Raw genomic sequence first — 26,783 nt, forward strand, 5'->3', positions numbered from 1 at the left:
CTGTGGAAATAGATTTTTTAATAGATTTTTTTTTAGATATAGTTGGACACAATGCCTTTATTTATTTTTATGTGTTCTTGGGGATCAAATCCATTAGCTCATACATGCAAGGCAAGTGCTCTGCCAGTGAGCCACAATCCCAACCCTAGAAATAGAATTTTACAAATTAATAAGAAGAAATTACTTCCCCAACCCCACTCCCTGCAGTCAGCAAAAAAAAAAAAAAAAAAAAAAAAAAAAAAAAAAAAAAAACTGGGCATGAATCTGGACAAGACCTTCGCAGAAGGCATACACATTTACAATAAGCAAATAGTCGTTCCATCTCCTGGGGGTTACAAATGCAAAGAAAACAACAGTGAAATGCTATCCATAAAAAGTAAAATAAATTTCTAACATTCATATCAGGAAGGTTATATGGAAAATCGACTCTCATATAGAGTTTAGGGAAATATGAATTAGTATAAGCCTTTTAGAAGAAAAAATGCACAATAAGCATTTAAAAGCTTTATCAAAATACTTTTTCTTGCTCTAGGGTTGTAGTTCAGCAGTTGAGCGCTTGCTTTGCATGCATGAGTCACTGGGTTCAATCCTCAGCACCATATAAAATAAATAAATAAATAAACAAACAGACAAATAACAAAGATATTGTGTCCATCTACAACTAAAAAAATTTTAAATATACTTTGTATACAACCAGAGATATGAAAAATTGTTCTCAATATGTGTAATATGAATTGTAATGCATTCTTCTATCATATATAAATCAATTATTAATAAAAAATTAAAAGAAAATAAGTTTGGAAAAATAAATAAATGAATGATTTTTTTTCTTTGTCTTCTCAAATTTTTACCCCAGATATGTTGGAGAACTGCAAACAAATATCCATTATAGCCTACTCAGTGTGTGTATGTGTATATACACATATGTGCATATACATACTCATGTATGTATGTATTATACATGTGTGTATGTATGTATATGTATATATGCACATATACCTATGTACTGGGTATTCATATACACAGAGATTTACATTTATACCTATTTACATACATATATACACATAAATGAAAAATACCTGATGGCCACTGATGACATGTAAATAAATGAGACCAGAACTATAAGGTGAAATGAAGGTGATTTGAATTTGCAGTGATATTTTAAAATATAGTAAGGTGTTAAAAAGGAGAACACAACATATAGTATTACCCCATACTTGTAATTACATTTATAGAACTATTTGTATGTGTTTATATAGCATGCAAAAATAATCACTGAAATATTGCTTTCAAAATCTTTGATGTATAAAACATAATTTTCTAAATATTCAAGTACTAGAAAGTACGGAGAGAAAAGAAGTTCAGTTACAGTTCATGTAGTTATAGTTTATGCATGCTTTTATAAGCTGCTGTTTTGAATAAACTTAAGGAAAAAATAACTGTCTATAATTTTGCTAACTGGAGAAAACAATTATTGTTCATCTCTTTAATTTTCCCAGTCTTTAAAAAATTACATTTTAGGAAAATATATACTATTTCTGAACATGTAATGAGGTATAGGTTATTGATCCTGCTATATGAAGAAATTTGTTTTCTATCATTCTATAGAGGTTACTAAATCCTGACTCAAACTGGCTAAACATCCCCTTACTTTCCAATAATTAATAGCACTACCTCTTGAACATCTTGAAGTTCAAATACAAACTGATAATCTAGTTGAACTGACATCAAAGCAATGGAACTGCAGAATCGATTTTAGTGACCACTGTTTCACTTGGGTCCTTTGTGATAGAGGAGCACTTCACCACTGCAGTCCCACTTCTCAACTATTCAACTTTTCACATTTGGAGCCAGATAACTCTTTGTTGTGGAGGTTGTTCCGTGCTTGCAGGCTATTTAGCAGCATCTTTGACTATAGTAGATACCAGTAGCATATACCTCCCAACCCAGTTGTGACAAACAAACAAATCCCTAAAGACTGCTAAGTAAGAAAGAGGTTGTGTTTTGTGGAGAGGAAAGAGGTGAAACCCAGCATAGTACCTAATGTTCTTTTTAAAGGAAGTTTATCTTCTCTAATTGGGTCTTTGCTAATTATTTTGATGTTGAAATATTACTTTTAATAAAATGGTAGTGATAGTGGATGGTAAATGTTTTGTAGTGAAGTCTCAGCTTCCTTTTGTTTTGGTTTTGAATATGTGAGTTTTATGCTTGTACTTGAGAAAACAGAATAATTTGCAAACATATGTTTATTCTACATTTAAAAAAAAATTCACAAGCCTGTGAAATTACATGCCTAAGAACCTTTGGCAAAAGTCATTCTATCTCATCTTTCACTTTGTAAATGTTTCTAATTACTACAGATTTTGTTTGTGAGTTATTTGCATTGAGGCTACAGTCATAATGGTGTATATCTTTCTGAAAGATTCCTCCAAGTATCCTGGAGTTTTACCTTTGTAAGCATACCATTTGAGACATTTTTATTTTACATTTGTGCTCATGTGATTCACAACTTCATCTGTATCCTGTCTTGGTACTAAGTCAGGCTCTGTGTCAGATGCTGCCTCTTGAGCAGAGAGTCTCATTTTCATTTCACAAATGGAATTTTACTTGAAAAGCTCTTGTCTGTTGCTAAGCGTCTTTCTAATCCAGATGTCTGCCTCACTAAATTCACATTCAAAAGACAAGAAGAATTATGTTTTGTTTATTTAATTTTGGTGTGTGTTCTTACCATATGGATTGAGCTTATACAATATTTAGTGTATTGTTAGTGTCACTGATATAGGAGAGGGGTTACTGTTAACCCTGTGTTTTCATTGTTTCTGTAGCAAAAAGGTATCTCACATGTTTTTGTCTTAAGCAGTGATTGTGCCAGATTTTAAATATAGTTGTCCATAGGACTTCTGGGGGATTAGTTGCACAACTCCTGTGAATAGCAAAGTTTGTGGATGTTCAAGTCTCTTACCTAAAATTGTATTGTAGCTGGATGCAGTAGTGCACACCTGTAATCCCAGCAGTTAGAAAGGCTGAGGCAGGAGGATTGCAAGTTCAAAGCTAGCCTCAGCAACTTAGTGAGGCCCTAAGTGACTCAGCGAGACCCTATCTCTAAAAAATATAGAAAGGGCTGGGGATGTTTCTCAGTGGTTGAGGGCCCCTGGGTTCAATCCCTTATACCTAAATTAATTAATTAATTAATTAATTAAAACATTGTATTTGCATATCATGTACATACATCCTTCTACATACTTTAAATTATCTCTAGATTACTTAAAATACCTAATACAATTTAAATGCCACACAAATTGTTGCTGTACCATATTGTTTAGGAAATAATAACATGAAAAAAGAGCCTTGCATATTTAATACAGATGTAATTTTATTTGATTAATACCATTGATCCATGGTTTCTTGAATCTGCTAATGTGGAACTCACACATATGGAAGGTAAATTAAACCCATGTTAAGTAATTTTTATGGAACTAAATAAAAAAGGAATTAAGGAGCAAGGCACAGTATCACATGCATATAATCCCAACAAGTCAGGAGGCTTAGGATGGAGGATCTCAGATTAAAAACTAGCCTCAACAATTTAGCAAGACCCTTTCTCTAAATAAATAGGTCTAGGGATGTAACTCAGTGGTAAAGAACCCCTGGGTTCAATCCCCTGTATCCCCTGTATCCCAGTGTGTGTGTGTGTGTGTGTGTGTGTGTGTGTGTGTGTGTACATATAATTACCTGCATTGCATACAGAATAAATATCTTTTAATTGAGATGTAATACAGAAATAAGTAAATTTCAGTATATATCAAATCTTGTGCTCTTTCTTTGACTGTTACAGTTTATAAGCATACATATATATTACTTAAGCTTCTATTTTTTGTGAACTTTTATTTCTCAGAACAGAATATAAACCTTATGACTCTCTAGAGACACTCCCTCATTGTGTCTTTCAACTTTTTTTGATTGCTAAAGAAAAAATCACAAAAGAAAGTATAAAACTATAATGTTATGCTATAAATAAGGAAAATATTCTAAATATACTATACTGGTAACTCACTGCAGAGACAAACTGTAATCTTTTCTATGTGCATTTGAACTGTATTTTGAGACTTTCTCTGGTCCAAGTGATTGGATGACACCTGGTTAAATTTTATTAACCAATGTCAATTCTTGGTTTCTAGTCCACTACCTTCTCAGTTGCATCATATTTCCTCTTCCTATCTCTTTATGCATCTTCCCCTTTCTCCTTTATTTTCCCCAAATATTTCTCACTAACATAAACATTGTGTTAATAATTCTAAATAAAAACATAACCATAAAGTTTGAAAATAAATATATCATCTCATTCTTGTTTGGTAAATCTTTTAAGCTCTTGTATCCATGGTGCTATGAAATATTCTAAAGCTAAATCCTGTATTCCAACAGAGATGTTCTTGTTTGACAGAATTCTCTGCAAGTTCTTCTTGCAAGTTCTTCTTCATATATACCTCATTTTTTGAATTCTCATGAACAACACAAGGAGGTCTGTATCACTTCCTTCTAGAAGAATGCTGAATGTTGTTTATCTTGTGAGAAGAATCCATGACATCTTGGCCTCTGGGAATAAATTTCTAATTAGTGTCCTAATGTTCTCCTGTCTTATAAGATCCCAAGGATTATTACATCTCACAATAAATAAATAAATAAATAAATAAATAAATAAATAAATGGTATATATAATATTGAAATATGCCATTCAAACTTGCATCTTATAAATCACCCTTAACAATTATAATTTTGTTAAGTATATGAACCTACCTCTGGGAAAATAGATTACAACTCACTTGGAAAATTATTAAATTAATCTTTAACTTAAGAAAGTTTAGAGAAAATAGAAATGTGCAGTGTATGTACAAATGAAACTATTTCAGATGAGGCCTTTTTTTAAAGAATATTCTTTTTCCTTAATTCAAAAATCCTGTTGAAGAAAATACTTATTTAGAAAAATCAATGTAGATACCACCCATACTGCCAATTATATTGATTTACTTGATATGCATGTCTGCATTTTTTAGGTTATCTGGAATTTTGGAAGTCATATTCAGTTTTTTTAGTATTTTATCTTTTTAATTTTTTTAAATTGTTCTTTTTAGTCATACATGCCAGTAGAGTTGACTTATTTATATAAACATGGATTACATCTTATTCTAATTAGGATCCCAGTCTTGTGGTTGAACTAGAGATTCACTGTGGTGTATTTATATATGTACATAGGAAAGTTATGTCAGCATCATTCTACTGTTTTTCCCATTCCTTTCCCTGCTCCCTTCCCTTCATTCCCCTTTGTCCAATCTATTGCACTGTATTCTTCCCCTCCCTGCTCCTTGTTGTGTGTTAGTATCCATATATCAGAGGGAAAATCTGACTTTTGTTTTTTTTGTGATTGGCTTATGTCACTTAACATAATAGTCTTTGGATCCATCAATTTTCTGGCAAATTTCAAAAGTCATTCTTTTTTATAGCTGAATAATATTCCACTGTGTTAGGCAAGTTTCAAGGTATTGCCAATTATGCGAGCATTTAAATTTAATATAATTGGGATAGAAAACCCATTATTGTGGGAATATTCTAATATTGTATAGCATTTCATATACTTTTACATAATTTTCTGACAGGCTTTTCAAACCTTGAAAACTACATTTTGTATGTTTATTTGTTCTCTTGTGAAGACTCAGTAGCATTGTTAATGTCAATGGTTTGAAGAAGTGGGTACTCAGGAAGCAATAAAAAAGTCCTATTCTGTGTTGGATTGGTTACCTAATGTGTTAGTCAGCTGTTTTATCACTGCAATCAAATCAACCTACAAAAACAATTTGAGGAGGAGAAAAAGTTTGTTTGGGGCTCACAGTTTCAGAGTTCCCAGTCTATAGACAGCTACTTAATGCCTCTGGTTCCAAGATGAGGCAGCACATTATGGGGGAAGGGTCCAGCAGAGTAAACCTACTTAGCTTTAACGTATGGTGGGATCAGGAAGCAGAGAGAGGGAGGGTAAGAGACCCTCAGGAAGATAAAACTTTCCAGGGAACAACTCTAATGACCCACCTCCTCCAGCTATGGTACCATTAGGTACCATTTAGTCCATTCAAACTAGGATTGATTGATTAGGGTATAGCTCTGACATCCAGTCATTTCACTTCCTACACCTTCCTGGATTAATTTAGGAGCTTCTGGAGAGCATGTCCTATCCAAACCATAACACCTACAGTTATGTTTGGGACACAATGCAGTTCATTTGAGTGCCTACATGGGTATTAAAATTGGTCCTACTTTACAGTAACTGGCATAGTATAACAAGGGTGGAAAATAACCAGTGTGACACAACAGGCGAAATCTTTGATGACACTTGACCAAGAGTATATTAGTCTGCACCTGTTTTTTTTTGTTTGTTTGTTTTTTTGCTTTTTTTTTGAGAGAGAGAGAGAGAGAGAGAGAGAGAGAGAGAATTTTTAATATTTATTTTTTAGTTTTTGGCGGACACAACATCTTTGTTTGTATGTGGTGCTAAGGATTGAACCCGGGCCACACACATGCCAGGCGAGCGCGCCACCGCTTGAGCCACATTCCCAGCCCCATGCACCTGTTTTTTTAAATATATTAAATGTTTTTCTAATATTGTTACACATAGTCCAGTCTTCTATTAGCTAGAGACAGGTTGTTGGGAGAAATTTTACTTTCCTACACAAGAAAGCAAGATATTAGGTAGGAATTATGCAGAAGCCCTTTGATTCTCAAGTGAAACCAAGGAGGTGGTGGCAGTGATAATTAGGAAAAATGCTCAAAAGGGAGATAATCTGAGAAAATGTATCTCATAGAATACTTCCTCCAGCTACCTTACCCCTATGAAGTTCCCTTAGCAGGGACAATCTTGAATATATTTTATTTCATTATAGTTTTAGAACATATTTGCACCTTCTAAGTCACAAGTTGCTGGTCATTTGATGATTAAATTCAAGTATTAAAATACCTCAGAATTTTCTTTAAGAAATCCTGTCGTTACCAAATTAGGTGGACTTGAACAGCTTCTCATTTTACAAGCAAACATTTTCATTTGCTTTGGTAGTTATCTATGATCTTAGGATGATGATGGCTTTTGTTTATTTATGGTTTTGCTCCTTTTTACTTCCTCACTAGAGCTCTAGTAAGGAGAAAAAATAAAACAAAAACAACTATATATATATATATATATATATATATATATATATATATATATATATTTGAGGAGGAGAAACTATATCTATATATATAGTTGTTATTGTTTTTAACAGTTTAATACTTTCCTTTAGGGAAGAAACTCTTTTCAGAAAAATAAAACATACAGTTTCAAAAGACTCTGGTGGATGAATAGATATAAGATAATGTTTATGAAGTTTGCTTAGAAAATACAATAGCTCCCTCCATCGAAAGCTAGCCAGGCTGGTGACCTGAGCTGTGTTCACAAGAGCTGGCTACATCAATAACTAAGAAAATGGCAAAGGAAGCACACAACACACAGAAATATCTTTTGCTTACAGGAATCAGGATGGTTCTTGACCTTAAGGGTCCATTGGAAAGAGAGTGAGCATGCCTATTTATTGAGGGAAAGACATTCCTGGAAGTTCAACCCAAAATGAGGCAAGGGATTAGGCTTCAGGGTCATGCAGCCAGTCTCATTGGGTGATGGCCACTCCCTGAGCTTCATTCCTCTGCAGTGCAGAGCAGAGGTGAGATCCACCTGCTTCCATTGGCAGGAAGCCAGTTCCATACCTCCACTGTTCAAGGCTAAGGGTAGTGTTCATCTCCTATGTGGCAGCTCCCAACACTCCTCCTTATCATACGTTTCATGAATTCTAGTAGATATTGGAAAGTACATCTAGTAGTGGGCCCTATGCTGTTTCCTATATACAAATGCCTATAATAAAGCTTAATTTATAAACTAAGTGTAATAAGAGATTACCAACAATTATAATAACATGGTGTAATAAAATCGCCAGCATCTATCATTACTCTTCTGTTTTAAAGCCATTATTAAATACAGGTTAAATAAAGCTGCAAACACCATAATACCACCCATCTGAACCAAAATGGCTACTAAGTGACCAACAGTAGTGGATACCCTGGACAAAAGGATGATTTATACTCTGGGCATTTTGGAGCTGGACAGTATGAAATTTCATCAAACGATTCAGAATGGTATTCACACTAAAACTTATGAATTGTTTATTGTTTATTTCTGAAAATTTTCACGTGGTAATTTCAGGTTGAAACTAACCATGGTTAACTGAAACTGCAGAAGTGAAATTGCAGATAAAGCAGGACTCGCAGAACACACAGGGAAAAGAGGAAAGGATAGAAGGGGCCAGATAAAAAGATGGGAAGTTGGAGACTTTCAAAATGGAGTTGCCAAGATATAAATTATTCTGTATTTATGGAAGTACATTTGAATGTTAAGATATATTTTACATTGTTTAAATTTTGAAATAATTTTAGAATTACTAAAAGTAGAAAAAAAATCACCGAGTTTTTTTTTTTTCACATGCTTTTCACCCAGTTTTCCCTGAATTTAACCTGAATTACCAGTATCTATATAACAAAACTAAGAAATGAACATTGGCACTATACTTCTAACTAAACTACAGACTTTTTATTATATAAATGTCATCAGTTTTCAACTAATGTTCTTATTCTATTCTATGATTCAGTTCAGAATCCAACAAAATTTTATTTAGTAGTTACATCTAGATTCCTCTAGACTTTATCAGTTCCTCCGTATTCCTTTTCATGACTTTGATACTTTCGAACAGGATAGATTGAATAGCTTATCAAACATCCCTGAATTTGGTTTGGTTTATCATGATTTAAAATTTGTGGATTTTTGGAAAAAATATCACAGAACTACTATGTTATCCTCAGTCCATCAAAACAGGATATTCATGATGTTCTTAGGTCTCATTTCTGACAATGTTGTCTTTATCATTTGATGAAGGTTTTGGTTGTCTAACAAAACTTTACATAAGATTCTCCCTGACTCTAGACCTCTCTCTTCCTTTTTCTCAGAGCATTTACTTTAGAGAAATTACATTGAGAGACTTTTCTCTGTGCCTTGGAGATGTAAATTTTTCCAACTTTTAGCCAATTTCACAAGGAGTATCTTTCTTATGGAGTCATCCCTTTGAAACACAATTATCAAGAAAGATAGGGCCACCTTAAAAAAGAAAAGAAAAGAAAAGAAAAGAAAAATTTGGCTTTTATTTCCAATATTGTGGAAAATCGGGAGCCTAAATTTAAAAATAAAAACAAAAACACCTATTAGTAAACACATTAATAGTCTAATCACATGAACCAAACTTCTACTAATGTCCTCAGATACTTTCTTTTCCACTAGCTCACCTCAGTACTTAAAAACTCTCTGAACTTTTGTTTCAACAGAGTTGAGTTCAATATCATTCCCTATGTCAATAGTCTTAACCTTGTATGGCTAACTTGTTTAGTGTGACTATTCTTTGACACCTCTAATCAATTTTAAGAAATAAGCCATGATTGTAGATCTTTCATATTTTATTAAGTGTGGAGGCCATGTACCTTCTACCCCATTTTGTACATCCTTAGGTAAAATCAAGACATAGCAAGTTTAAGTCATTTCTATTCCACTTTGTAAAATCCCTGTTACCTTTAAATATTTTCATATATTTCCATATTGATAAATTACATACATGGATGATTTTTTAAGAATTTTAGAAAGTTGTATCACTATAACAGAGTGTGAAGGGACATCACAGAAGATTAGCTTCAAATAAAAGCAATACATCAGTAAGGGCAAAAATTCAGAGAAGAAAGATGGCCTATGAGAGCATAAAACCTCTGAAATGTATAAATTTCTTGAGTTAATCTGAAATTCTCAAAGAATGTAAGATAAGGAGTTTGAGTCATATTTATTTAAATTTCAAAATATGGGAAATTCAGCTAACTTTGGGTCTCAGATCACAAGTAAACAGAAACATGGGAAAATACCCAATAAAGGAATTGCAAAGAAATATTTGTTGAATTTCCAAATTGATATAAAATTTTTTCTTTTACCTGTTTTGAAACCTAAAATAATGATAAATAGGTCATATATTATGCAAAAAAATGTTTATTTTTCTTTGAGCATTAAGTAATCTATATTAATAAGAATATAAGAGAATAGATTTTGCACAATCCTTGTATGTAAATATTAAACCTGCTTTTAAGTAAAGGGGGCTATGATCAGCATGCATTTATATGGATCATTAATCATGGTGCTATAATCAGTCTTAAAAATATATACACATATACCCATAATTTATTGACAAATGCCATGAGTATTTAAAATTTTATATCTATATTTCTCAAGTCATTGTTTTATCCAAAGTTGTGTTAGAAAGAATGAAATTAAGATTCCTATGAACTATGGGAAGAGCAATCTGTTAACTATATTTATATCCAGAAATACAATGAATGCATGTATATGTTCTATAAGATTATATTGATTGTAAACTATGAGAAAAAAATATGGAAATATTAGAAAATACTTTCTCAATTTATACCTATTGTAGAGGTGCATTATTTATATTTTTTTAAGATAAATTTTTTAAAATGTCTTCTGGAAAGAGTTTTAAAGGTGTATTCCACGTATCTTTACCTTCCAGCTCCAAACAAAGTTCTAAATATAATTTGATCTCTTTAACACAGGGATATTTTAAACTCCCAGGGAGCAAGATAGGTGCTATATAACTACTGTGAAGTAGGCACTAGTAAATGTTGGGTAGTGATGCTGCAGATGACTCATCATTATTATGACCAAACATAACAGTACTATGCTGTAATACAATGTTAGAATGAAGGTGTCCTGAAACAAGCAGGAAAGATTATTTATAAGCTAACAAGTCTCCATTTTATGAGCAGTCTACCTCCTCTTTGATTTTCTTTTCCATCCTTATGGTCAGATTAGCACACCTCCTGTCTACTTCCAGCCAATTTATTCTAAACTGGGGCATGGAATCCAGGTAACTAAACTTATTTGCATGCAAATAAAAGTGAATAGACTCTGAATCACATCTTAGAGTCACACAGGTGAATAAAACAAATGAGCTTCTAGATCTCGGTGCTTGAGTTCCTTACCATCTTTTTAATATATATTTATTGAATTGTTCATGGATTTATATGTTGTCAGTTTGGGCAGCATTAAAAAACAAAAGTATATCAATATCCTGTAATAATGATCCAAGGAAAACACAATGATATTGAATTTGAATTCGTCTAAATCTTTGTAACATTTAGAGTTAAAAATTCAATATACAGGCATTTAGATATGGCTTAGCTATAGTTTATTTTTATAAGATTTTTATAATATCTGGAGTGTTAAGTATGAATAAATAGTGGACAGGAATGTTGTAAAATTTCTAGCACAATTTTGGGCTTTTGAATAGTAAAAGCATAGTGTCTTGTAAAAAGTCTATTATTGTCTTGACTGGTCAGAATTCACCTAGAGTGGTATACATAATTCTGGAATTAATTTTATGATTCAGTATGGTGCCACCAAAGGAAACCCCTCATGCTGATCATCTGGAAAATATGCATTTGAAAAAGTGTCTAGAATTAACAGTTTTACAAAAAAGGGAATATGTGAAGGAATAAATAAAATAGTTGGAAGACTATGATTAATAGCATCTGATGGTTGCTTTTACATAACTGAAGGTCTTCTTGTGGAAAACAGATTACATACACTCCTTTTGGTTCTACAAGGTTGAATTTAGGGTACCATATAGATCTACCAGAGAGGGTATAATAACAACTGTTTAATAACTAATTCTGGTCTAAATTAAAATAGAATGCCTCAAAGATAGAGCATGCCTTTTGGTAAATGACAAAAGTAGGAATCAGGTGTGAAAAGAGCTGACAGCTCAAGTAAAGTCTTATGAGCTTGCTGTACTTGATGTCATTGAGGAACTGGAACTGGTCCTTGCTTTGTTGGAAGAACAAAGTGAGTAGTGTTAGTACTCCTAAGTTGTAAAACCTAGAGACAAACTGAGTTCACAAATACAATATCACTATTTTCAAAGTCAATGATAAAAATTGGAGAGGGATTTCATCATTTATAGGAGACATGCATGTGTCTATATGAAATTAACTTCCATGGTTGAGACATGTGAATGTTAGTAATTGATCAGTCTTTAAAAAAACTGACTCATGTTAATAAAACTCACCAAGATTGTGATACAAGGTAATAAAATGTGTATATGAAATAAATAATTTTAAATAATTATATCTAAAAGTCAGAGTAATCATTGAGGCTTGTTATGATAGTTTTGGAAGACAAAGCATAGCAAACCTCCTGTTTGGGGTAGGTATAAAAATATTTTATATTTTTTAATCATCTCAAAGAAATTTCAAACATCATAGCATTTTATTCCCAAATATTTCAGCAGTCCTAGCAAAATGTAATGGACATTCTCTTATATATCCACAATATGATTATGGCACTGAATGAAATTTACAATTACCTCCTGTTATTCAGTCTGTCTACTTGTTTCCCAAATGTGTCTTACACCTTTTATTTATTTATTTGTAAAACCTAGATACAAACTGAGTTCACAAATATAATATCACTATTTTCAATGTCAATGATAAACTTTGGAGAGGGATTTCATCATTTATAGGAGACATGCATGTGTCTACAGGAAATTAACTTCCATAGTTGAGACATGTGAATGTTAGCAATATCTATTTTATACTATTATTATTTAAATGGGATAATTTTTCAAAAATGCCTACTAGAATGACTGATATGTGTGAAGCATGATAAATCTTAATTACCTTAATTTTTACCATCAGGACATAGGTAATTCATTAATTTAATAGTTAACCCTTTGTTTTGATTCAGTTCCTGAAGCCTTTAAAGTTTTAAAACTAAAAGCATTATTTTTGAGTATTAACCACTGTGTGTTAAAAGTGTCATTTTGTGAAAGATGAGGAAACTGAGAATTCATTAAAGCTAATATAATTATAAATCTGATTTAGTGGTAATACATTAAAACATAAAAATATACATTAAAGCCAAATCCAGTTTCAATCTCTTAAAGTCTTTTTAAAAATATCATAGCAAAATTTTCTTAAAGGACTCCAGGAATACTTTTGAAATAACAATTTGGTATACTTAACATATCGATACATAAACCTTTTTATTCATTTATTCTAAATTTTAAATTAGGTTGAGTTTTTGCTATCAGCACTTCAAATTTTCTAACATGTGCTATTATTTATGCTTTTTATATATTAAAACATGCCTTTCCCAAATGCCTTTAGGGTTATTTAAAATGACACATAAAGACCACTATTAAATTTGAGGAAATCTGGAGGTAAGAACTTGAATTATCATCTTAGAAATATTTCTCCAAAATGCACACACATTATGCATGTATTTTTAAAATTTATAAAACATTCAATTTTATATGTCATATTGTATGTGCCCACTCATAAGTCATATGAATTAATGAGGAATTTCCTAAAATTCATAAAATTATAAAATAGTAATTGTGAATTTCTTTTTAGCACAATACTATTTCTGTTTCATCCAATTTAATGCATAGGGAAAATAGCAAAATTATATGATTAAGTTTTTATGAAAAATGTTGTACTTAAGGAAATCACAAAAATTTAATAGACACACATGGATTTAAACATCAAATTTGCTGCTGACCAGTTGGATAATGTTTTAAAAGTCATTTACCTTATTTGCAAAATAAGTGACTTGGATTTGGGAGCTTTTAAGAATGAGGTGACACAATGATCTAATTTTCTATAGAATTGATTGATTATGGACTTCATTTTCTCAGAATATATCATTTGGTTCTTGCCTAGGCTCTCTGAGGTAGCTCCAGGATATATATGAGCTACCCCTTTCCCCCAGTATTGTGGACATTTTTGAAGGCCAGGTTAGGCATTTATATTTATATTGATCATAAGTACCATTTACAAAAATCCTTAATATATTCCAGGCAATTTTATTTATAGACATAACTCTAGTTTTCACAAAACCTCTATACAAATTAACTATAATTTAATATACAATGAAACGGGTTCCGGGTGGTTAAGTTACTTGCTACATAACTCAGGCTTGTCAGAATTGGAAGTTGGATGGAGGTCTGAATGATGATAATTTCTACATTTTTTCTATTATGCCACATTTTTTCTTCTTTTTATCTTTTTTAAGAAGTAATGAAAATCATTTAGCATACCAAAATTTTATACAGTCATAATGAATAGAATGAAACCAAAAGGCAGAATAAAAGAAGGTGAAAAGCATCAGAAGTATATTAATATAGTCTTGGGGAAATAATAAAGACCCAAATATGAAAGTGGATGGGAAAATGCATAGAGAAATGAATATGATATTCTCATAGAAATAGAAGCTTAACATTTATGCAGTGTAGAGAAAATGCAAGATCATTGCTATAAAATTCTCAGTCCCAAACACTATTTTTCTTTAGCTCTTAACTATTTCTATTAATAACCACAAACACACATCTGTCATGTATTATGTCCATGATTTCAGGAACCGCATATTTTGGGGGAAGAATACAAAAAAATACAAGAAAGTTGATAATTCTCCTTTCAGAGACCTTTTCTCCTACAAGTTATGAATATGTTTTCACAAGTGATTAGATTACATGAGAAGACAACATGAATGCCTGGAAGAAATAATGGATGACATGTTCTGAAACTTTTAAAAAACTAATTACACACAGCTGGAAATGAAGAAAGGGATGCATACTGTACAAATTTGGCCTGTAAGTACAGAATTTGAACCGACAGAGATGAAAGAAAGGGAAAAAGATGTGCAAATTAATTAACAGGCTGTATTTCAAGAAATTTACCAGCATTAGCCAACATTTTAGTTTAGTTGGAACAGAGTAAAACAAAATGAGATTTAAAAACTGGCAGAGATAAAAATCTATGGTAATCCCTGGGACATTGTAATTCTACTCCTAAGTATAGATTCAAGAGAAATACACCCATACAGTCCAGGAATTTGTACTGTTCATAATAGCCAAAATGTAATAGTTTCCACAAGATCATTTATAGAAAATAAAATACATCCAGATATATGTTATATTCTGTAGCATAAAAAAATCTGCATAGAGTCATAAGGATAAGTAGAATCTAACTATACTGTATGGCAGTATACTGTTGTGTATAGTTATATCCTGCTTATTCTTATTGCTCATGCAACAGTAGAGTTGCATATCAAATATATAAATGATGAACATAGAAGGGAACATACAAGAGTACATGTGCTATGACCCCAGTTTTATAAGGTTGCAAATATCAGAAAATCCTTAGTTTTGGAAATCAAGGTAATTATTATTCTTAGGATATACTTAACTGAAAGAAGAGAGAAGGAGGTTCATTTTTTTGCGAATTATCTTTTTACCTTTTTTTTCTTGATTTGGGTGTTAGGATTTGCTCAGTTTGTGAAAATAGTTCCAACTATATATTTATGTTTTGGTCATTTTTCCGTATGAATTTTCTACTGTAAGATTATATAATAGTTATGTTTGAGGACTTGATATTCTTTATTTGGTAAAAGACATGGATGAACATTGTAGCTGAAGAATTGGCCATTTCCATCAAATTCAGAAAGGTAAATTAAGCAATAACAAGGCAAAGGGATTGAGAATCATAGAGGAAATTAAGGTGAGAACTTGGAAAGTAAAAATGGACATAGAAGGAGATAGACACAATGAAAGTAACAAAATATGCCCTTATCATAATGGCATAAATAAAGGGGGGTTTTTTAAACAAATTTTTAAATGAATTTTTTTGGGGGTGATTAAATTCAGGAGCACTTGACTACTGAGCTATATCTTTTTTTTAAGAGAGAGAGAGAGAGAGAGAGAATTTTTAATATTTATTTTTTAGTATTCGGCAGACACAACATCTTTGTTTGTATGTGGTGCTGAGGATCGAACCCGGGCCGCACGCATGCCAGGCGAGCGCGCTACCGCTTGAGCCACATCCCCAGCCCCTGAGCTATATCTTATTTCTTATGTCTTATTTTGAAAATTTCTAAGTGATTGAAATTGATTGATAGCACTTAATAAATTATTCATGGAAACACTTAAAACCTTCAGTAAAGGTGTCAGTAATTTAATGTTTCATTGTTGTTGTTCCCCAGTTAAAAAAAAAAAAAGACTAGAATTCTCTAGAACTTTTTTTTTAATTAATTTTTATTGTAGGTTGTTCAAAACATTACATAGTTCTTGATATATCATATTTCACACTTTGATTCAAGTGGGATATGCACTCCCATTTTTACCCCATATACAGATTGCAGAATCACATCATTTGCACAACAATTGATTTACATATTGCCATTCTGGTGTCTGTTGTATTCTGCTGCCTTTCCTATCCTCTACTATCCCCCCTCCCCCCTCCCCTCCCCTCTTCTCTCTCTACCCCCTCTACTGTAATTCATTTCTCCCCCTTATATTTTTCCTCCTTTCCCCTCACTTCCTCTTGTATGTAATTTTGTATACCCCTGAGGGTCTCCTTCCATTTACATGCAATTTCCCTTCTCTCTCCCTTTCCCTCCCACCTCTCATCCCTGTTTAATGTTAATCTTCTTCTCATGCTCTTTGTCCCTACTCTGTTCTTAGCTACTCTCCTTATATCAAAGAATACATTTGGCATTTGTTTTTAAGGGATTGGCTGGCTTCACTTAGCATAATCTGCTCTAATGCCATCCATTTCCCTCCAAATTCTATGATTTTGTCATTTCTTAATGGAGAGTAATACTCCATTGTGTATAAATGCCACATTTTTTTTATCCATTCGTCTATTGAAGGGCATCTAGGTTGGTTCCACAGTCTTGCTATTGTGAATTGTGCTGCTATGAACATGGATGTAGCAGTGTCCCTATAGTGTGCTCTTTTTAGGTCTTTAGGGAATAGACCGAGTAGGGGAATAGCTGGATCAAATGGTGGTTCCATTCCGAGCTTTCCAAGAAATCTCCATACTGCTTTCCAAATTGGCCGCACCAATTTGCAGTCCCACCAGCAATGTACAAGAGTACCCTTTTCCCCACATCCTCGCCAGCACTTGTTGCTGTTTGACTTCCTAATGGCTGCCAATCTTACTGGAGTGAGATGGTATGTTAGGGTGGTTTTGATTTGCATTTCTCTGACTGCTAGAGATGGTGAGCATTTTTTCATATACTTGTTGATTGATTGTATGTCCTCCTCTGAGAAATTTCTGTTCAGGTCCTTGGCCCATTTGTTGATTGGGTTATTCATTATCTCATTGTCTAATTTTTTTAGTTCTTTGTATATTCTGGATATTAGGGCTCTGTCTGAAGTGTGAGGAGTAAAGATTTGTTCCCAGGACGTAGGCTCCCTATTTACCTCTCTTATTGTTTCTTTTGCTGAGAAAAAAATTTTTAGTTTGAGTAAGTCCCATTTGTTGATTCTAGTCATTAACTGTTGTGCTATGGGTGTCCTATTGAGGAATTTGGAGCCCGACCCCACAGTATGTAGATCATAGCCAACTTTTTCTTCAATCAGACGCCATGTCTCTGATTTGATATCAAGTTCCTTGATCCACTTTGAGTTAACTTTTGTGCATGGCGAGAGAAAGGGATTCAGTTTCATTTTGTTGCAAATGGATTTCCAGTTTTCCCAACACCATTTGTTGAAGATGCTATCCTTCTTCCATTGCATGCTTTTAGCCCCTTTATCGAATATAAGATAGTTGTAGTTTTGTGGATTGGTTTCTGTGTCCTCTATTCTGTACCATTGGTCCACCCGCCTGTTTTGGTACCAGTACCATGCTGTTTTTGTTACTATTGCTCTGTAGTATAGTTTGAAGTCTGGTATAGCTATACCGCCTGATTCACACTTCCTGCTTAGCATTGTTTTTGCTATTCTGGGTCTTTTATTTTTCCATATGAATTTCATGATTGCTTTCTCTATTTCTACAAGAAATGCCGTTGGGATTTTGATTGGCATTGCATTAAACCTATAGAGAACTTTTGGTAAAATCGCCATTTTGATGATGTTACTTCTACCTATCCATGAACAGGGTATATTTTTCCATCTTCTAAGATCTTCTTCTATTTCTCTCTTTAGGGTTCTGTAGTTTTCATTGTATAAGTCTTTCACCTCTTTTGTTAGGTTGATTCCCAAGTATTTTATTTTTTTTTGAGGATATTGTGAATGGGGTGGTTGTCCTCATTTCCATTTCAGAGGATTTGTCGCTGATATACAGGAATGCCTTTGATTTATGCGTGTTGATTTTGTATCCTGCCACTTTGCTGAATTCATTTATTAGCTCTAATAGTTTCTTTGTAGACCCTTTTGGGTCTGCTAGGTATAGAATCATGTCATCTGCAAATAGTGATAATTTGAGTTCTTCTTTTCCTATTTTTATGCCTTTAATTTCTTTCGTCTGTCTAATTGCTCTGGCCAGTGATTCGAGAACTATGTTGAACAGAAGTGGTGAGAGAGGGCATCCCTGTCTTGTTCCAGATTTTAGAGGGAATGCCTTCAGTTTTTCTCCATTCAGAATGATGCTAGCCTGAGGCTTGGCATAGATTGCTTTTACAATATTGAGGTATGTTCCTGTTTTCCCTATTTTTTCTAGATTTTGAACATAAAGGGATGCTGTACTTTGTCGAATGCTTTTTCCGCATCTATCGAGATGATCATATGGTTCTTATTTTTAAGCCTATTGATGTGGTGAATAACATTTATTGATTTCCGTATATTGAACCAGCCTTGCATCCCAGGGATAAATCCTACCTGATCATGGTGCACAATTTTTTTGATATGTTTTTGTATCCGGTTCGCCAGAAGTTTATTGAGGATTTTTGCATCTAGGTTCATTAGAGATATTGGTCTGTAGTTTTCTTTCTTTGAAGTGTCTTTGTCTGGTTTAGGAATCAGGGTGATGTTGGCCTCATAGAATGAATTTGGTAGTTCTCCCTCTTTTTCTATTTCCTGAAATAGCTTGAAAAGTATTGGTATTAGTTCCTCTTTAAAGGTTTTGTAAAACTCTGCTGTATACCCATCCGGTCCTGGGCTTTTCTTAGTTGGTAGTCTTTTGATGGTATCTTCTATTTCCTCAATTGATATTGGTCTGTTTAGGTTGTCAATATCCTCCTGACTCAATCTGGGCAAATCATATGACTTAAGAAATTTATCGAAGCCTTCACTATCTTCTATTTTATTGGAGTATAAGGATTCAAAATAGTTTCTGATAATCTTCTGTATTTCTGAAGTGTCTGTTGTGATATTGCCTTTTTCATCCCGTATGCTGGTAATTTGAGTTCTCTCTCTTCTTCTCTTCGTTAGCGTGGCTAAGGGTCTGTCGATTTTATTTATTTTTTCAAAGAACCAACTTTTAGTTTTGTCAATTTTTTCAATTGTTTCTTTCATTTCGATTTCATTAATTTCAGCTCTGATTTTAATTATTTCTTGTCTTCTACTTCTTTTGCTGTTGTTTTGCTCTTCTTTTTCTAGGATTTTGAGTTGAAGTATTAGATCATTTATTTGTTGGTTTTTTCTTTTTCTAAGGAATGAACTCCAAGCAATAAATTTTCCCCTTAGAACTGCTTTCAATGTGTCCCATAGATTCCGATATGTTGTGTCTGTGTTTTCATTTATCTCTAAGAATTTTTTAATTTCCTCCTTGATGTCTTCTATAACCCATTGATCATTCAGTAACCTATTGTTCATTCTCCATGTGATGCATGATTTTTCCTTACTTCTTTTATCGTTAATTTTCAATTTCATTCCATTATGGTCAGATAAGATGCATGGTATTATCTCTACTCCTTTATATTGTCTAAGAGTTGCCCTGTGACATAATATATGATCTATTTTTGAGAAGGATCCATGTGCTGCTGAGAAAAAAGTGTAACTGCTTGATGTTGGGTGGTATATTCTATATATGTCAATTAAGTCTAGGTTATTAATTGTGTTATTGAGCTCTATAGTTTCCTTATTCAACTTTTGTTTGGAAGATCTGTCCAGTGGTGAGAGAGGTGTGTTGAAGTCTCCCATGATTATTGTATGGTGGTCTATTAGACTCTTGAACTTGAGAAGAGTTTGTTTGATGAACATAGCTGCACCATTGTTTGGGGCATATATATTTATGATTGTTATGTCTTGTTGGTGTATGGTTCCCTTAAGAAGTATGTAGTGTCCCTCTTCATCCCTTTTGATTAACTTTGGCTTGAAATCTATTTTATTTGATATGAGTATGGACACTCCTGCTTGTTTCCGAAGTCCATATGAGTGATATGATTTTTCCCAACCTTTCACCTTCAGTCTATGTATGTCTTTTCCTATCAAATGCGTCTCCTGAAGGCAGCATATTGTTGGGTCTTGTTTTGTGATCCATTCTACTAGCCTGTGTCTCTTAATTGGTGAGTTTAAGCCATTAACATTTAGGGTTATTATTGAGATATGGGTTGTTCTTCCAGCCATATGTGTTTATTTATGTTACTAAACATGGTTTGTTTTCCTCTTTGATTATTCCCCCCTCTTTACTGTACTACCTCCCGCTGTTGGTTTTCATTGATATTTTCCATTTCCTCTTCCTGTAATATTTTGCCAAGGATGTTTTGAAGAGATGGTTTTCTAGCTGCAAATTCTTTTAACTTTTGTTTATCATGGAAGGTTTTAATTTCATCTTCCATCCTGAAGCTTAATTTCGCGGGATACACAATTCTTGGTTGGAACCCCTTTTCTTTCAGTGTTTGAAATATGTTATTCCAGGATCTTCTAGCTTTGAGAGTCTGTGTTGAAAGATCAGCTGTTGTCCTGATTGGTTTACCCCTAAATGTAATCTGCTTCCTTTCTCTTGTAGCTTTTAAAATTCTCTCCTTATTCTGTATGTTGGGCATCTTCATTATAATGTGTCTAGGTGTGGATCTCTTATGATTTTGCACATTCGGCGTCCTGTAGGCTTCTAGGATTTGGGATTCTGTCTCATTCTTCAAGTCTGGGAAGTTTTCTCGTATTATTTCGTTGAATAGATTGCTCATTCCTTTGGTTTGGTCCTCAGTACCTTCCTGTATCCCAATGACTCTTAAGTTTGGTCTCTTTATGTTATCCCATATTTCTTGAATGTTCTGCTCATGGTTTCTTAACAGCTTTGCTGAGCTGTCTATGTTCTTCTCCAGTTGAAATACTTTGTCTTCATTGTCTGATGTTCTATCTTCTAAGTGTTCTACTCTGCTGGTAGTATTCTCAATTGAGTTTTTAAGTTGGTTTATTGTTTCCTGCATTTCCAGGATTTCTGTTTGTTTGTTTTTTATAACCTCTATCTCCCTGTATAATTGATCTTTTGCTTCTTGGATTTGTTTATGTAATAGATTGTCAAAGTGGTTGAAGTGGTCTTTCATTGACTGATTTTGCTGTCTAATGTCTTCCTTGAGACTCCAGATCATCTGAAGCATGTATATCCTGAATTCTTTATCTGACATTCCATCTGCTGCAGAAATTACCTCTTCTAAAGTTGAGTTGACCTGCATTGCTTGTGGTCCTTTCTTTCCTTGTCTTTTCATATTGATCGCGTTTCTTTCTGCTTGGTGAAACTGTTGTGTTATTGATTTTTCCCCCTATATATTTATATTGCTCTTGTATAGCTGCAAAGTCTCCCTCGCAGGCTTTGGCGGTGGTTCTTCCCCTCCTCCAATTGAGGCAATGTGCCTACCACGCCGGGAGGCCGCTGTGCCTGTACTTTCAATGGGCCTGTTCTTTCGGTGGTCACAGATCCGCCTACCTTGCAGGCGTGAGCAGTGGCTTTGCCCCTCCGCTGGCCACTAGGCCTGTTCTGTCTGTTGGTTGCAGGTCTGTCTACCTAAAAGGCGCTGGTGGCAGCTCTGCCCCTCCCCCAACCGGGGCGATGCATCTGGCGGGCCACTGGGCCTGTTTTGTCAGTGGTCAATGTTCCGCCTACCTTGCACGTGCGTGGAGCAGCTGTGTCCCTCCGGGAGTTGCTGGGCCTAACCTGCCAATGGGTGGCAAGTGCGCCTACCTTGAAGGCCCGGGGGTAGCTCTGCCGCTCCGCGGGTTGCTGGGCCTGATATGCTGGTGAGACGCAGGTTTGCCTACCTTGCAGGCGCCTGGCGGCTCTGCCCCTCCCCCAACCGGGGCGGGGCGATGTGTCTGGCCGTCCTCTGAGCCTGTTCTGTTGGTGGTCAGGGTACTGCCTACCTAGCAGGCTCGTGGGGCAGCTGTGCCCCTCCGCAGTTTGTTGGGCCTGACCTGCTGGTGTGTGGCAAGTGCGCCTTCCTTGCAGGCCCGGGGGCGGCTCTGCCGCTCCGCGGTTGCTGGGCCTGATCTGTTGGTGAGTCGCAGGTCTGTGTAACTTGCAGGCGCCCGGCGGCTCTGCCCCTCCTCCAACTGGGGCGGGGTGATGTGTCTGGCTGGCCTCTGGGCCTGTTCTGTTGGTAGTCAGGGTTCTGCCTACCTAGCAGGCTCGTGGGGCAGCTGTGCCCCTCCGCAGTTTGTTGGGCCTGACCTGCCGGTGGGTGGCAAGTGCCCCTACCTTGCAGGCCCGGGGGTGGCTCTGCCACTCCGCGGTTGCTGGGTCTGATCAGCTGGTGATTCGCAGGTCTGTGTAACTTGCAGGCGCCCGGCGGCTCTGCCCCTCCCCCAACCTGAGCGATGTGTCTGGCAGTCCACTGGGCCTGTTTTGTCGGTGGTCACAGTTCTGCCTACCTTGCACACGCGTGGAGCAGCTGTTTCATTAGTGCCTGGGCACACTCTCCTTGTTTGCCTCCCTCAGGCCCTTAGTTTGTAGAGCTTGGGGCTGAGCACCCCCAGCAAACTTGCTTACCTTCTGGTAGCCACGCCCCCGTATCTGATGCAAGAGACCTCAGTTGTCAGCACCGGTGGAAGCTGTAGCCGTGAGTCCCATGCCAAGGCGAGTCGGTGCAAGAGACCTCAGTTGTCAGCACTGGTGGGAGCGGTAGCTGGGAGTCCCGCGCCGCGCGGTTCCCGCCGGCTCCTGTGCCAGCACCGCCGCGGCTCCCACGGGCTCCTGCGCCGCTGCTGCGGTTCCCGCCAGTTCCGGCCGGCTCCCGTGCCGCTGCCCCGGCTGCCGCCGGCTCCCTCGCCGCAGCCCCAGCTCCCGCCGGCTCCCTCGCCGCAGCCGCCGCTGCCGCCGTCTCCCTCGCCGAAGCCGTGGCTCCCGCTGGCTCCGTGCCGCCCTCGGTCTCTAGAACTTTTAATTTCACAAACTACTGCCCAACTTTTGACCCTTATCTATCAGAGATAAAAGTCTACTGATTGTAATTCACCAAGTGAGTTGGAATGTTATTAAGGAAATGGAGTGCAACCAATGAGTTCCCTGTCCATGACAGGGTCAGTCTCAATGTTATCCAATAATCAACTCTGCTCCCTACATGGCCGGTAGGTAGCACTTGCAATTATTGTCATTTTGTATCTGGGGAAACTTAGGAGGATTAAGTGACTTCCTCAAGGTCATATAGGAAATCAGTGGCATCCCAAGGAACAGAACTTTAAATATACTTAACCAGACCTCTTCTTGAGTAGTTTTTACTTTATTATGAAACTAGTGAATTATTTTCCATAATATGCCATTGTATACCTCAAAATTATTTATTAGATTTAGCATTACAGATTTATTATCCCTTAGAGTGCAAAATAGCCCAGCTCTCCATAGCTAGGTATTTTTGAATGTTTGAACACTTTATATGAGAATGCAGAAAATGATAATGACCAGTAGTCAAGATGGAGGAAAACTCATTTCTACATTGGAGGTAGTTTAATGGGTTGATAGCTTATAATTTACTTAACATGCTTGCATATTACTTTTGATTTTGAAAGTACTGAGCTGTGTCTTCATTTATGTGCCTTGCCATATGCCAGCGGTAGTAAAAGTTACTGTTCTTTTAACACGTTGCATAGGGCACATTTCCTGTGAGAAAACAGCACCAAGTACTTTCAGATGCTAAAGAAGAGATCTTGTAAAGCTCATTAATCAAAAACTGTGTCTCATGAAGCTTATTTTGATTCTTCAAAGAAAAACAAATAATAAAATGAAAACAAATTTAAGTGCTAGACATGTAAATATATTTTGACAATTTTCCTATTGAACAAACGAGTTATCATTTATGGAGCATTTAATATGTCTTAAACATTAAGGTAAGAAATTTAAAGGAAAAGGCTTATGTTAGAATTAAGGCATGATTAATTAATCCTGAGATTTTCATAGACATTAAGTTATTTTAGACCCTATGTTAGGCTCATAATAAATTGATAACAAATGACAATTGATACTGATTTTGATCTTTATTGTTTAAATTTTTCATTGACTATGCTTTTAATTCCTTTCGTTCATATAGGTAAGCTCTTTTGCCATTGCATACTATTGATTCCATAAAGTATGTTTTCATTATATTTTACCTAGTATCCAGAGTATTGCAAAGGTTTTTTTTGTGATTTCTCCTTATTTTTCCATCTGTAGGTGTCTGAAACATCAGCATCTAAAATATGAAGATGTGAATCATTTAATAAACAAGTTCTACTAACACGATTCATCATTTTCAAAATGTTTCTCCTTAGAACTCTGTACATTCATTATACTACAATAATATATCTAAAATTCCTTTTTGTTTGCTAGTTTTTGGTGCTGGTTATTGAACACAGGGTCTTGCACAAATTAGGCAAGCTCCATACTACTGAGCTACATGTCCAGCCCTGACATTCCTTTTTGATGATATAATTGCATGGACAGTCTCATGAAGTTTTATGTTCTTCATATTATCAGATCACTTATACTTCAAGAGTTTTTTAAAATTTAATTTAATTTTATTTTATTAGTAGCAGGAATTTATGCAGGGACACTTAACTACTAAGCCACATCCCCAGTCCTTTTTAAATTTTGAAATACGTTCTCATTTAGTTGCTTAGGGTCTCGCTAAGTTGCCAAGGGTAGCTTTGAAATTGCAATCCTCCTAACTTCAGTTACCTGAGCCACTGGGATTACAGGTCTGCACCACCATACCTGGCAGGATACTTTTTTATTTGACAAAAAGTAATGTTCTAGGTGATGAGATTTTAAATATGGTAATTTAGTAATATAGATTTATTTTTTACCTATCCTACATTCCAAATTGCAAAAGGAAGATGCAGTTTGCATACATTAAGAATACAACATATCCAAAAAATGATGTCATGCTAAACAGAGTAAGTTTACTCTGCAAAGGATAATAATATCTCAGTAGGCAGTATACAAATTTGGGAGGGCTACATTAATAAATCTTGCCCATAGTGTTTTTATTCTTTTCATATAATGGTCTGTGTACACACACACACACACACACAAACACACACACATATATGTGTATATATATATATATATATATATATATATATATATATATATATTCATATATATACACGCACACCTGAATATATTTATATGTACAAAATATACAATCTTATGATTTTACCTATGTGCTCATTTTTATACACATAATTTATACAGTTATTATTTACTAATTTATATTCAATGGTCCTATAAAATTTATCTAGCTATACTTATATATAGATGTTCAGAGACAGACATGGTCTGATTACAGGTTAAGTTCTGTTATGTTTCTACCTTATGAAATGTATCATTAGTGTAGTTAGAATATATTCTAACAAATATAATGCATGACATTACATTTGAATTAACTTAAAATTTTGACACCAGTAGAAATTAGAAAATTCCAGATTTATTTTAAGGAAGATTTAAATTTGCCAGACATCAAGACATACATTAGAATTCATATATATATATATATATATATATATATATATATATCATTGTCCTAGAGCAAATAATTATAACTTAATAGATTTCTTCTTTGAAAAAATAAACCAAGAAAGTTTTGGCTAAATTACTTAAAATCTGAGTGTCTCTGATTTTAAATGACTAGGTTGTGTGAATACCCTATAATAACCAATTTTTTCTAAAATGCTTTCTTCATAGTGGAATGATTTTAAATCTAATTATCACGTTTTAGGCAAAAATGACTCAACTGCCTGAGGCGGAAAAGGAAAAGATTGCTGAGCAAGTTGCTGATTTCAAGAAAGTAAAGAGTAAGCTTGATGCTGAAATTGAAATATGGGATGATACAAGCAATGATATCATTGTTCTCGCCAAGAAGATGTGTATGATCATGATGGAGATGACAGACTTCACGAGGTAATTATGTTGAAATTATATATAATATTGCTAATGGGTAGAAACATTTGTCACATTACTGAAACTTCAAACTTCTCTGAGTGGAAGATGCCAAAATTGAGTGATAGTGAAAATATAAATAATATAAAAAACAAAGTTGAGGGTGTGTAATTCTAGAGGTTGTGAAAAGTAAATATGGCAGAGTTTCTCATAAACTGATACCACTTTATACTCTGTCACTTTTGGCTTCCTCAGAGATCTTCCCAGCAGAACATCAGGATTAGTGGTATCTTTTGCTGCTGAGATAGTAACTAGATATATTTAAAAGTACAGTGACTTAATGATATCAGAGAAAGAATCATATGTTTTGTTGCATTCCAGAGAAATAAAATGTTGGTTATAATTATAAAATGGCATTTCATAGAGCTAATAAATGAGAAGTGAACTATATAGTGCAAGCCCAATCAATTACTAAAGTATACAAAATTACAGAAATTTACTTAAGTAGTCTTAGAATTACTATAAAAGTCACAGAATAGAATACCCTG

At 34.8% G+C, this 26,783-nt stretch overlaps 1 protein-coding gene across 1 annotated transcript in view; it reads left to right on the plus strand.

The window, feature by feature from the left end:
- LOC143641217 (catenin alpha-3-like) overlaps positions 1–26,260 on the plus strand; it is a 434,295-nt gene extending 408,035 nt beyond the window's left edge. The window contains exon 5 of the mRNA XM_077108548.1: positions 26,075–26,260. Coding sequence (XP_076964663.1) covers positions 26,075–26,260 — 186 coding nt within the window. The remainder of the gene's footprint in view (positions 1–26,074) is intronic.
- Positions 26,261–26,783: the final 523 nt, after the last annotated feature.

This window comes from Callospermophilus lateralis, unplaced genomic scaffold (assembly GCF_048772815.1).
Source record: "Callospermophilus lateralis isolate mCalLat2 unplaced genomic scaffold, mCalLat2.hap1 Scaffold_91, whole genome shotgun sequence".
In the NCBI taxonomy this organism is placed as follows: Eukaryota; Metazoa; Chordata; class Mammalia; order Rodentia; family Sciuridae; genus Callospermophilus; species Callospermophilus lateralis.